The sequence below is a fragment of the Triturus cristatus genome, chromosome 8 (assembly GCF_964204655.1).
Source record: "Triturus cristatus chromosome 8, aTriCri1.1, whole genome shotgun sequence".
Classification (NCBI taxonomy): Eukaryota; Metazoa; Chordata; class Amphibia; order Caudata; family Salamandridae; genus Triturus; species Triturus cristatus.
Genome location: NC_140591.1, coordinates 364,857,630 through 364,870,641, shown reverse-complemented (window position 1 = coordinate 364,870,641; position 13,012 = coordinate 364,857,630). Strand labels below are relative to the sequence as shown.

Below are 13,012 nucleotides of genomic sequence, written 5' to 3'. Positions count from 1 at the left end.
AAATAGTCACTATTCTTTCAATGGACTTCTTGTCTACCGACCACCCGGCTCCAGAACCGCCTTTATGCAATATATGGGCAATCTTATAGACCATAAAGTAGACACCAGAGATTTCACGATCTTAGGTGATTTTAATTTTCACTTGGAAAACTCTTTGGATCCAGATTCCACAATCCTACTGGATCATATAACAGGGGTAGGTTTAACACAAATTGTCCAGGGTCCCTCGCAAATAACCGGTCACCTCTTAGATGGTATCTTTACAGACCACCCTCAGGTCCACTGGCTATCCTCCCTACCATTGATATGGTCAGACCATATGGCCGTCATGTTTGAATTAAATGGGCTATCTAAAGTAGAATCAGCTCACCCACAAACTGGGAGTAGCACTAAGCGTCGGTGGAACCCCATTGACGCTGAGCAGCTTAATTACTCCCTCATCCATTCAACTCCTCCGCTCTGCTCTGATCTAGACTTATCAGACCGCAATTACCATCAATGGCTGGACACAGCATTGAATCAACAAGTCCCAGCAAAAAAATCCCAAAGCCATAAGTCTAAGCCTTCTGATCCATGGTTCAACAAGGACCTTGGACTGCAAAAACAGGAATGCAGGAGAGCCGAATGTAAATTGAGACTTGAGTATGAATCAGCCGACAGAGGACTACAAAAACAAGCTGTCGACTTACAAAAATAAGATTCTTATAGTAAAAAAGGAATACTTTGTAGCCAAAACAGAAGGAGCTATAAACTCTTCTAAGGAGCTTTTTGCTACAGTCAAAAAATTATCCAAATTTCCAGAGGCCAATAACCCAAACACAAATCAACATTTTTGCAACAGGTTAGCACTTCATTTTCAAGATAAAGTCAAATCGGTCTACAACTCTTTTCGAGACAATAATAATACTAAGGACTCTATCTGCAGATCTCCTAAGGAAGTCAATAATGTCTCCACACTAATCCACTTTGGGCCTTTGACAGTTGAACAGTTACAATTGACACTGACTCAGATCAAATCAGGCACTCCGTCGGACCCTTGTTCTGCCAGAATTATTCACTTAGTCCCGAAGGTGATAGCTACTCACCTCATGACCATCTTTAATAACCTATTCGAAACAGGATATTACCCAAAAGACTGGAAGGTAGGATCCATTCTGCTATTATTAAAAAAGACCCCTCTAGATATGGACGACCCCAACAACTACCGACCAATCACCCGTCTACCATTCCCTGCTAAACGTGTTGAAAAATTGGTCAACAATGAATTAAGCACCTTCCTAGACAAATCTAATAGTTTTGACTCTTCACAATTTGGTTTCCGTACTCACCACAGCACTGAACTGTCACTGATTACAGCCACGGAAGAAATCAGGCAAACCATCGACAGAAGAGGAAATGCGGCGCGGATCCTTTTGGATATGTCAGCCGCATTTGATATGGTCAACCATGCTCTCCTAATTGACCGCCTTGAAACAATAGGGATCAAAGCTAAAGCGCTCAAATTCATCTCCTCTTTTTTTGGAAGACTGCATCCAGTTGGTCTCTCTTGGTGATTTTATTTCACCACCCTTTTCATTGCCCTGTGGAGTCCATCTCTAAGCCCCACTTTGTTCAACCTTTATGTGACCCCACTTGCAGACCTGATCAGATCATTCGGCTTCTCTCCGGTCTCTTATTCGGATGATACACAAATTGTTGTATCCATCACGGACAATCCCGGGGACACAGTAGCTCAGTTCCATGATTGTATGATCCACATCAGGAATTGGATGAGAAGCAATTATTTGAAACTGAACTCCTCAAAGACGGAGGTTATGCTATTCGGTAACAACCCTTCCTTCTGGTCCAACAACTGATGGCCCCAGGAAATGGGGCCCCTGCCTACCCCCAGTAACAGAGCAAAATACCTTGGGATAATCTTTGACACCAATCTATCCTTCGAAGGGCAGATAAACCACATCAACTCATCAGGCTTTTTTATCTTAAAAATCTTAAGGAAAGTCTTGCCATATATTCCCACAAGTCTTCAAAAGAGGGTTGTTACAACTCCTATTTCCTCCTAAATTGACTATGGCAACGCTTTCTTTGTCAACATTTGAAAGCGTTTTCCTCAAAAGCTCCAGACACTGCAGAATGCCGCGGCACGGCTTCTAATGGGCATTCCAAAACATAAATCAGCTTCCTAAGCATTGATTCACTTGAACTGGCTCCCCATCGACAGGCGTATTCAATTTACGGCACTTTGTATTGCCTTTACGTATAAGTATAAAGAAGCTTGTAGAGCGCTCGAATGCCAACGGCGTCTTGGCGCTGAAGTGTGTATGATCAATGAGAGAGGAACAGTCACTAGTGGATATTAAACAACTGAGACTTCAGGGCCTTCCTAAAATATGCGAAATTCTGTTGGAGTTGCATACCCACTGGTAGCTTATTCCATAATTTAATTGCACAGTTGGCAAAAGAGCGACCACCCCATCTTGCTATTCTAAAAGCTCAACAAGCTGTTGGCCCAGACTACCTGACTCAGCGCTTCCAACGCTACATTCCCTCCCGTCCACTACGCTCATCCACAAACGGCAATCTCATCATCCCCAGATTTAAAAAAGCCAACTGGGGTGGGAGAGGCTTCATTGTCTGCACTTCTAGGCTATGGAACTCTCTACCGACAGAACTTAAAACTAAAACAAATCTACGGGACTTTAGGAAACATCTAAAAACCTGACTCTTCCGCAAATAATCCTACCTTTTCAGTTCCTCTTAGCCTGTTTTGTCCGACTAGTGCCTAGATACCCCCGGGTGATTGTCGCGCATTATAAATTTTCATTTCATTTCATTGCATTTATGGCTGGGTATAATCGGAGGTGGCAAGGGTGGCAAACAAATGATGGGTTGAAATGCTACCATGAGCAATTGCCAGTGGTTAGACTACTTGTAAGCATTTCTTGCAACTTTTGTTTGTATAATTTAACTATTAGTCTTTTCACTGAGGGCCTACCTTGTCATGGACTCCACAGAATTTTCAACCTTTACCTTGAGAAGAAGAGAGGTAGTGGAGGGACAAGAGCCAGCAAAATACTGACATCCTTCATACTAACACGGAGCATGTAGAGTCCTACTTCAGTAGCGTACGGACTCCTTCTTGAATTCAAGTGTGAGATAATTTGTGCTGAAAAGCAACGTGCTTCTGATGTCTTTCACCTGTGAGCTGAACATTGAGGGTCTGTTTTCTGTCCTCGCCATCCTCCTCAGGGTGCTTTGGCAACCACTGTCAGTTTAAGCAAGGCCACACCCATTCCAGAGGGTGGAAGCCAATGCACCCACCTAGATCCAGATCTTCCAAATGCCCAAGTTTAATATACATGCTACTTAGCAGAACTAAGGACATGCCAGAAACAAGCACTTGGAAAGTTAATAGGTCATGCCTTCAAACGGCATTACCCAGCCTTTATTTGCCAATGTTTTTTGCCAATGGTGCTCTACATTGGCAAAAAAACAAAAATACTTTTGTGCTAGTGCAGCAAAAAGCCAGCAAAACCAAACTGCTGCACCATGAGGAAATATATGTACATGCGTCACCATGTATGCGCACATTTGCATCATGATATCTTTTTTTACCTTTTAAGATACAATCCCAAGGAGGGAGCTGCAAATGAAAAGGAAAATATACACCAAGCTGCACTCAAGAAAAAAAGGAAAAAAACTAATAGCAAATTGTGGGTATTGGGTCATCAGAACATGGAAAAAAGAGGGTTGGGAGCAACGGAGAAGGTGGGGGAGGTCATCGGAGCAACACAGAAGTCATGGGTGGTAAAAAATAAAAATCGGAAGAGGAGCGGTTGAGGGAGCAACACAGAAAGCAGGATAAGTATCACGCAAAGAGAGAGAGCAAGAAAACACACGCACTTACATGAAGTGCTGAAATAAAAGGAAAAGTAGTTCACTGAATGTAAGCAGTGGGAGGATACACATCATCCAATCAAAAGTATGGTAAAGAAGCTACACTCTAGGGTAGGGGGAAGCAGAAGAACAAGAAGGAAAGCCATCAAATAAGAAGCAAGCAAATGTAGTTGACAAGAAATCCAATTTATGGTAAGGAATGGACTGACTCAAAGCCCACTGTAAATATTCATACTTGTCCTCAATAGGTCTTCGATGGTAGTTGAAATCAATCTGTAGGCAAGACCTAACAAGGGCCTGATATAGTCTGCTGCTCCAAGTGCAATGCACCAGGGGTGTAAGCCTTGCTATTCATTTACTCTACACAAAACACAAATTATTTATTTGGGGGTGTTTTATAACACAATAATTAACATGACTACATTCCTAAAAAGTTTATAGAAGTCACCTGGGTCAATTCAGTGAAGCATGAGAAAAGTAGGATACAAAGAAAAGACATATAGTGTTGTGCATGCAGTTGTAGATGGGCATATTTATTTGAGAGTTTTATATAGCGCGAACATGACCCTTGCGGGTATCAGAGTGCTTTACAATAGATCAATGACAAATAGAATTAAAAATATCAAAGTCACTAAACAATAAAGGATGAGGCATCACCCCTGAGAAGGGAGGGTACAAAAACATTGTCGTTATCAGTAGAGCAAACAATAAAATAGGGGAGAGTGGTAGTCATGAGTGCAACTGGCATGTTATAAACGACCCGCAGAGAGGAAAAAGTAGGATCTAGGGCAAAAGTGTGTTCATGACAAGTACTTAAACTTTTTTCTTGAAAGCTGCTGTAGAGGGATTCAGTCTGATTTCAGGGGGCAGGGCATTCCAAATTCTCTGCAGCCACCAGACAGTTCCAACTTCTGAGTGAGATATCTCGGGGTGTTGTAGTGGCGGGCTTTATGGGTCATGCAGGCAATTTTTAGTTGAATTTGTGCTTCATAAGTTAGTCAGTTGAGGGGTTTCAGGTCAGGGGTGATGTGATTGTGACTTTTTGACCCCGTGATGAGCCTTGCATCAGAGTTAAGAGGGGCCCTTTTGGATCTCAGCAAGCTGCAGAGGGTTGCACTTCCATAGTCCAACCTGGGAATCACTGGGGCATGCACTGCACTCTTGAAGTAGTTAGAGGGGAGGAAAGGGTTTCGTTTTCTTAAGATGGTCATTTGGAGAGTCGCTCCTTTGGTGGTTGTGCTGGTGTGTTTCTGCGTGTTAAGGTTCTTGTCTAAAGTTATTCCCAATGATTTTTCTGGGTCAATAACTTGAGTCACGCAGTTGAGGGCTGTTTGATGCTTCAACCAAACCTCAATGACCTGTGACTGGTTGGGTGGGGCGATTAGGAGGAATTAGTTTTTTTGCGTGTTTAATTTGAAGTGGTTGCACGCCAGCCAATTTTGTTTTCTGTAGAGTTAAGTTGAGGGAACTCATGTCTTCGGGGAGGAAACTTTCAAGTATAATTGGGTATCATCTGCATAAATGTGCTAGTGACTGTTGGAAGAACTCAGGATTTCCATTAGAGGCTCTAAACAGAGTAGATGAGAGGGAAGACCCTGTGGGACCCCTAGTATGAGAGATAGGGAATGGTTGACCTTGAATCTTTGGGTTCTGTTTCGGAGAAACAAGGTGAACCAGTTTACGGCCCACCCCGTTAGTCCTATTCTATGTTCCAATAGGTCAAGTAGGTTATCGTGCTTGACCGTGTCAAAAGCTGAGGATAGGTCAAGGAGCATTAGAAGGCAAGATTCATCCTGGTCCAACAATAATAGCACATCATCCACTATGTGTATATGGACTAATTCCGTGCTATGCCCTGGATGGAAGCCTCATTGAAATTGGGCGAGCAGGTGGAATTGTTCAATATGGTTACAAAGCTGGACATGTATGCATTTTTCGAGGAGCTTCACCAGAGCAGGAATGTTGCAGATAGGGCAGAAATTGTTTAAGTCAGTGTGATCTGCAGTTGGTTTGTTAAGGATGTGGAAACCTGCCCAGCCTTTAGGCAGTCAGGGATTGTGCCTTGAAGTAGAGAGACAATCTTGGTCCAAAGTGGGTGTAACAATGGTTTAATTAAATCGAAGAAATTGGGGAGAAGAGGGTTGTTTAAGTAGTTTGAGGTTTTTAGCGCTGCTAGAATTTTGAGAATGGCGCTTTCTTTAAAGATTTTGAAAGAGTCCCACGAGGTGTTAATTTTGGGGATGTGTCCCAGTAGAAGTGAGAGAAAACTCATCCTGGAGGAGGAGAATCTGGAATGAGGTGGAAGAGGATGATGCTCTAAAGCAAGCTGCAGGTAATTTCTCATGTTTTCGGAATTTCCAAGAAAGAAGGCGTCAAATTTATAAAGTCAGAGTGCAGGAAGACTGGAAGCAGTTGGTTTAGTTCATTTTGGAAAATGGCTGTTAGCCCTATGGAGCTAAATACATTGTTCAGGGGACTTCAAGATTGCTGTAAAGGCTTACAAAGAGGCTCCTTCTAAAGAAAGACCTGGGATACTGCCAAGGTGGGCGACATTTGCAGTGATGCGTTTCGGTATGCTTTCTTTGATGGCTTTGTTGATGAATCAGAGTAGTCTACGATTGCCACTGTCTTCGAGTCAGGTGCAAGTGGAGGGCACTGAGAAAAGAGGACATGGCAGTCATTATGAGAGGCCTTGTAAATGGTCTGGTAATTTCCCACCTACAATACCAGAATTACCGATAATTCTGGGGAAGGGAAATACCAGCTCATAACGAATCGAACTCTGAATGTCTACTAAGAAATGAGTAATTAAAGAGGGAATCGGTTATTCTGGGTCAGATTTCCTCCAATATTTCCTTATTTTGCCCCAGACATTTAGCAACCAAAAAATCTATGTGAAAGTACTCACAACCGTGGTAGTGCTGCAGTTCTCATAATTTCAGTGAGGCTAGCAACCCCTTTTATCGTCCCCATGGGCACAAATAGGCCACTTGGAACGAGGGCCTGAGTGGGTAAAGTTATTCTTTGGATCTGAGTGGTAAATTAGAAGAATTACAAATGCCTTTCCTATACTACCCAATACATCTATTGCACACACAAGTTTTACCAATTTTACTCCTACTCATCTGTATTCTTGTTTGGGACCAATGGTCTATTTATAGTCAATCTTCATGCAACCTTAGTTCTTGTTATCAGATACAGTATTATATGATGGCTTCAATGTAACTTACATAATTCTTTTTTTGTAAATGACATACTTCCACAGTATCAAATTCTCAACATTCAATTAATTACATTTTGCTAACAGATGCTTCAATTGGTTCTGTTAAAAGGCACAACACAACATGTTCACTTCATTTTTCTCTGTTCCAGTCTAGCCTTATTTCTAGGACCAGTCTATAAGCCCACACTATCCTTTTTTCAAATTGTTTTTGGCTTACTAACCTACAGGACCAGACACCTGTACCCGGGCCTTAATTTTCACTATAATAAGTGTTGGTGTCACAGGTTTTTCTCAGGAGTCCACAGCAGGCACTGACAAATGTTGGGATTGCATAAAACCAAGGCTGCGTCGTCTAGATTCCTCCTCATGTCTATCTTCCTACATAGCTGACACCATACAACACCTACTGAACTATCTGCTACAATGTAATTGCATTTTCAATCCATTTTATCACAGCATTCCCTCACATTGACTTTAAGAATACCAATCTTGCATGAAACAAAGACACTATAACCTCTTTCATTTCCATTACTCTTTCTGAATCTTTGACCATAGCTTGCTGCTTTTCCTCATCTTAAATTACATGTGCCAAATGTTATGTTATGTTAGCGGAATCTGTAAACCGGGCTAATGCCCGGAGGCATCTAGGATTTATCAATTCCAGCACGGGAGAGAAAACAGAGAGACTGCAGAATTACAAAGACCTAAACAACTAGGTCTTCAAGGCTTTCCTGAAAGCGAGATGACTTGGTGCTGTTTAAATGGGAAGAGGTAGGGCATTCCAGGCCTTGGATGCTCCAAGAACGAAGATCTTGCCTTCCCACCTGGCATGTTTACACCTGGGGAGTATCGAGAGTTAGGCATTAGCAGAGTGTAGACTTCTGTGGGGACAGTACCATTTGAATCTCTGATTAAGCAAGTCAGGGCTAACATCATGGAGGGCCTTATAGGCTAGACAAAGTGCCTAGACAATGACTCTTTGCTTGACTGGAGCCAGTGCAGCTCTTTGATGGCTGGAGAGGCAGAGTGAAATTTAGGAATTCTTAATAGAAGCCTGGTGGCAGCATTTTGGAGGACTTGTAGTTTGTCAGGAATGTATTTATGGGCGGTGAGAATTAGACTATTACATTAGTCTAATTTAGACATGATCAGGGAGGTGATAAGAAACGTTTGAAGGTTATCAAGAATTAGAGGCAAGATCTTTTTAACAGTTTAAATCAGGCTGAACTATGGTTCTACAATTGCTTCGATCCTCGTTTGCAGACATAGTGGCATTGCTGGAAAGATACATTTGTATTTCTTCTGTTACTTCCCTTGCTGCATTTACAACTACAGGATAACACTTGCATGCAGAAAATTGTATTTACGTCTACAATTTTGTGGAACCTCAATCTTTTTACATCTGCCAAATCAACTCCTTTATCAAGTGGCCTCTTCTTGTTTGGCTTTAATCTCTGCTTTTACATGTACCAACTCTAGATCGTGGCAAATTACTTTTTAATACTAACCATATTCACTCAAATGGGTTATTGTTAATCAATTCAGCTCCTCAGCCCCCTTCATTCCTATGGTTTCTTTTTTCTTAAAAACTAGAACAAGCTACATTTTTTTGCCATGTCGATCTCAACCTACCTTGTTTTACCACCTCTCCGCCCACCTTTTATTTAACAGTTACTTCGCTGCTCTCTCACCACTGACCTTTTCAGCCTTTTCTGAGCTTCTAATTATTCCTCGTCTTGTGCTAAATGTAACAATGTTTTCCTCTACCACTAAGTCCCTAACTTGAATCATCATCTCCTTAAGGGTTTCACTCCAGCTTCATCTTACTGAAAAACTTGAGTAGCTTCTCTAGTCCAGTTTTTTCCAATTCCTAATGGACATGTTCCAGTCCTCTCTGTGACGTTACTGAAGAAATTAAGGTTAAGTCATTATAACTGGAATCTTCAACCTTAACAGATTACATTTCTTCCAATTTTGCAATCAGTTCTTAATATCACAACATGTATTCAGAATTTTACCAAACAGATACGACCCATGCAGAAATATGCTATTTCTTACCATTGTGGGAGGGGGGCCAGGACTCAGGAGAGGCAAAGCCTCAGGTGAGCCATGCTGCCACTCCCCTCCCTAAACAAGGCTATAAATAACAAGCTACGCTGTGCATAGCTGCACACATGGTTTACGCAATGCTTCATTTCATGTGTGTATTTAAAGGTATTAAACCAAGGCCAGGATGCAAGGAGTGAACTATGTTAAGTCAAAGCACTCTGAAGAAGATTCATGGCTATTAGAATAGCTGGTTCCAAGTGTTTTAAGTCATTGTGACATGCAGTCTGTGTGGCAGCCTGCTGTGGTTCCACTGTACTGTAGCGATACATGTGTGAGTGTGAGTTTATTCGTACAGTTTATCTAAACAACTTTTATTATTGGGACATAGTTATTTTCACTGTCACGACATAAGTTATTTTGAAAAAATGTTTTGTTTCATGTCCAGTTTACATACTTCTGTTTGCCATAAACACTTCCAACGCTGTGTTTTGGAGAAGGTAGCGCCTTGAAAACACTGCTCGAATCTCGCTGAACATCCATTTCCCATGAAGACCTTCTGTGTAGGCAAGGACCTGAAAATAAAGAAAAGACAGATGATGCAGCACGCTACTTCCATGAATATTTTCCATTATAATTCATAAAGCGATTTAAGAAGATGAGCGGATGGTAATTTTGATTTTGTGCAAAGCTTACAAACTGCGAACAACAAGTGGTACACGAGTGGATTTTCAGAAAACTAGCCTCATCAGCCTATTCAATCCTTGAATATTTTTGATAGATTATCTTCTTTCAAGGCGAAATAACAAAGATGGTAAGAAGCTGAAGATCTGCTATATAATCCAGTAATCCTCATGAATAGTACTTCGAGCATTAGCATTTCCTGCAGTTAGATTAATATCTGCTGACCCACCTCAAGTGTGCTGGCCTGCAGGAATTAGTCAATTGCAATAAATGGACAGATGAAAAAGTTTGGAAGACGTGAAAGGCCAGCTCATTTATTCGTAGGACAATGCAATGTAAAGACTGAAAGTGGGTGGTATTGGGCAGGCAAGTAACGAAGGTCAATTTGACTCAGACCACAGGGCTGCCACCCCTCTGTAAATGTCCAATAGGTAGGTCTGTGGTTAGTCTGGTGAGGTATTGTTTCGACACTGTAACTAGATCTGTGGTTAGTCTGGTGCGGTATTGTTTCGACTCTGTAACCCCAGCATGGCCTATGTTTCATCAGTGGGGTCAAAAATATACCCAGTGCTTAATTTGTAAAAGAATAAGCGCCAGGGCTCTCGTTAGGAATCCTCCGCAGCTTACACCACCCATTGCCACTGCTGGCGTTGACAGTGGCAGTACCTACAAAACTACTAACCAGCACACTGCTAGAAGCGTGAAAAATCAGACTATTCCAAGCCCCCAAAGATATCAAAATAGGTTGGGAGGCAGGTATTATTTGTTTAAATATATAATGATGTAATAAACATTTGCTGTTCTGCTCATCTTTAAATTATACAAACAGCACCACCATGTGGCAGCTGTAATAAGTGCCGGTGTTGACAATTAAGTGCCAGTGCTGAGCACCGAAAACTACCGGCTCAAATTAAGCACTGAATATACCGCTCTTGGCTATGTATGATGTTAGCTGTGGGCTGGACACTAAAACAAATGGATAAAGGTCTTAACCATGAGGCATTCCTCAAGTTTGAGGCTGGGCACACCGGTCAATCAGACAGGCCATTCTGTTAAGGCCAACCTTTGATAAACAAGTTAACAATGTAATGAGACTTGTGGTGTCAAAAACAACTGGCAGCTTCAAGAGAATTAGGAATTCAACACAGCCTCGGCCATGTTATAGTCAAATGTTGTCAACTGTTCTGTTTACTCACAAATACTATCCCACTTGAGAGGGACCTAATATTTGATTAGCCTAAAAAAGTCGTACTTTATTAAATAAATCTTATTGAGTGCCTGATCCAATTACTAAAAATGTGAATATTTTGAACATTTGCTGCATTGCCCACATCTAGTGTTAGCTTTTGTAGAAAATGGGTCAGAACGTCATTGTTAACTTAATAATTAATGTAGTTGGTAATTTAAAGACCTTGATCCTGGAAATCAGACAATCTTCGGGCTGGTAATCAGGCTTGGATGTAAAAATATCTGTCAGTCCTACTGTGTCAGGGAAATGTAGGCTACTAGTAGACCTTCACCCGGGGGTTCACGACTGCTTAGACAATTAAATATTATTAGCAGATTATGGAAGTATATATACATAAAACAGAAAAATTGAAAGTTTTAAAACAGTGCAAAGAAATTTGAAATTAGAGAATAAAAATGAAGTTGGTATCTTTATCTTGATTTGTGGGAGCAGAGAAAGTACAGCAAAAGAAATGTCGTATGGATGACTGGTAGCCCCAGTTGAAGCATTGGTAAAGGTAGACAAAAAAAAAAGAATATGCCTTATGAGCAAAAAGGAAAAAAGATGATATGCTGGAGTCCAACATATCACTTTGTGTTTAGAAATAAAACTCCCCAACCTTCTGAAAAATTATCATTTCGATTTTTGCATATGTTTTTGATTGTTAATTGAATATTTTATAATTTGTGTATTTGATGTACACTTGATTCTGTATTTGTATGTATTGTGTTATGGCTCAAATCTAAAGAAATTGCTTAGGTTTAGAACGACGGATTCCACTTGTGAACCAGTGGGGGTCAAGTTAGCTAAAAAGTTAGGAACTGCTGTACCTGATAACATAGCAGCTTTTCTGGCTCCATCTGTTTCAATCTAGCAGCTCTTCTGGCTTCTTGGAACTAGAGACTGCAACAGCAAGCAGGAAAGGCAGCAGGCAGATACTTTTTTTCTACTTAGGGTTGCAGCAGTTTGCTGGCACCACACCAGCAGTGGGCTGAGTACTGCTTCAATGCGAAGGTAAATCTAAAGGTTGGTCTCTCAGCTTTCCTAGGAAGTCAAAGTCCACGTCTTACTCGGGTGCCAGAGGCTTCTTGGCAGTGGTGTGATTGATTATTTCTTGATCCAAAAATGCTACAGCATTAGGGGTCCTAGGCTGGAATATCTTTTGTGAAAGACAACCCTTTTGGTGCTTTTTTCAACTTTTAATATACAGTCCCAGCCTTTACCCAAGATGGCCCATTCCCCCTTTGCAACTGTGTAACATATTCAAGATTTGTCCCAGTCCTGCTTATCTCCAGGATACCGCCTCTTGTCTTTTCTGGACGTGTATCTCGAGTTTAGCGAATAAGAGAGGTCGATTAAAAATTTGGATGGAACTATATTTTCCTGTACCAGCCACAGTTATATCTTTTGCCTGGATGACTGAACCAAATTTGCAATTTCACCAAATATATACATTTAGATGAAGAGCCTACTAAAGTGAACTAATGTCAGGATATCTGGAGACACGTAACTTCCACAAATGGTGTAAGTAGGGGCTTTACCCCATGAAGATCTTCAAACATATTTTTATTCATTTTTAGAGGTTATCTGGCACAGAAAGATATAGGCCCTGTTTGGAATAACCAAGCACAACGACAGTCCAGGCACATTGATGGTAATTATGCAGCCAGAAAAGCCAAATTATGCGGCATAATGTGCCACATTTTCTGTTAGTATTATTTCATTAGTTTGCCTTCATTTGTTTGACTTTTTTACAAGTGTTTACCACTCTCTGGGCATTGGTTGCACTCAATAGTACCAGTTTTACACCCAAATATAGCAATTAGCTTCAGAAATGTGACCAGTCAACCTTTGTAAAGGGTGTTCTACTGCGCTGCAACATGAATTGCTGCTTTTTTAATAACTTTTGAACTGTTTGAGGTCAAAACTTTTTT

General features: G+C 41.1%; 1 protein-coding gene across 6 annotated transcripts in view; it reads right to left on the bottom strand.

Moving 5' to 3' along the window:
- The window catches only part of NBEA (neurobeachin), a 1,788,010-nt gene that overhangs the window by 322,682 nt on the left and 1,452,316 nt on the right, over positions 1-13,012 (bottom strand). For all 6 annotated transcript variants that reach the window (XM_085621699.1, XM_085621702.1, XM_085621701.1 and 3 more), the window contains one exon: positions 9,624-9,741. In XM_085621699.1, coding sequence (XP_085477825.1) covers positions 9,624-9,741 — 118 coding nt within the window. The remainder of the gene's footprint in view (positions 1-9,623; positions 9,742-13,012) is intronic.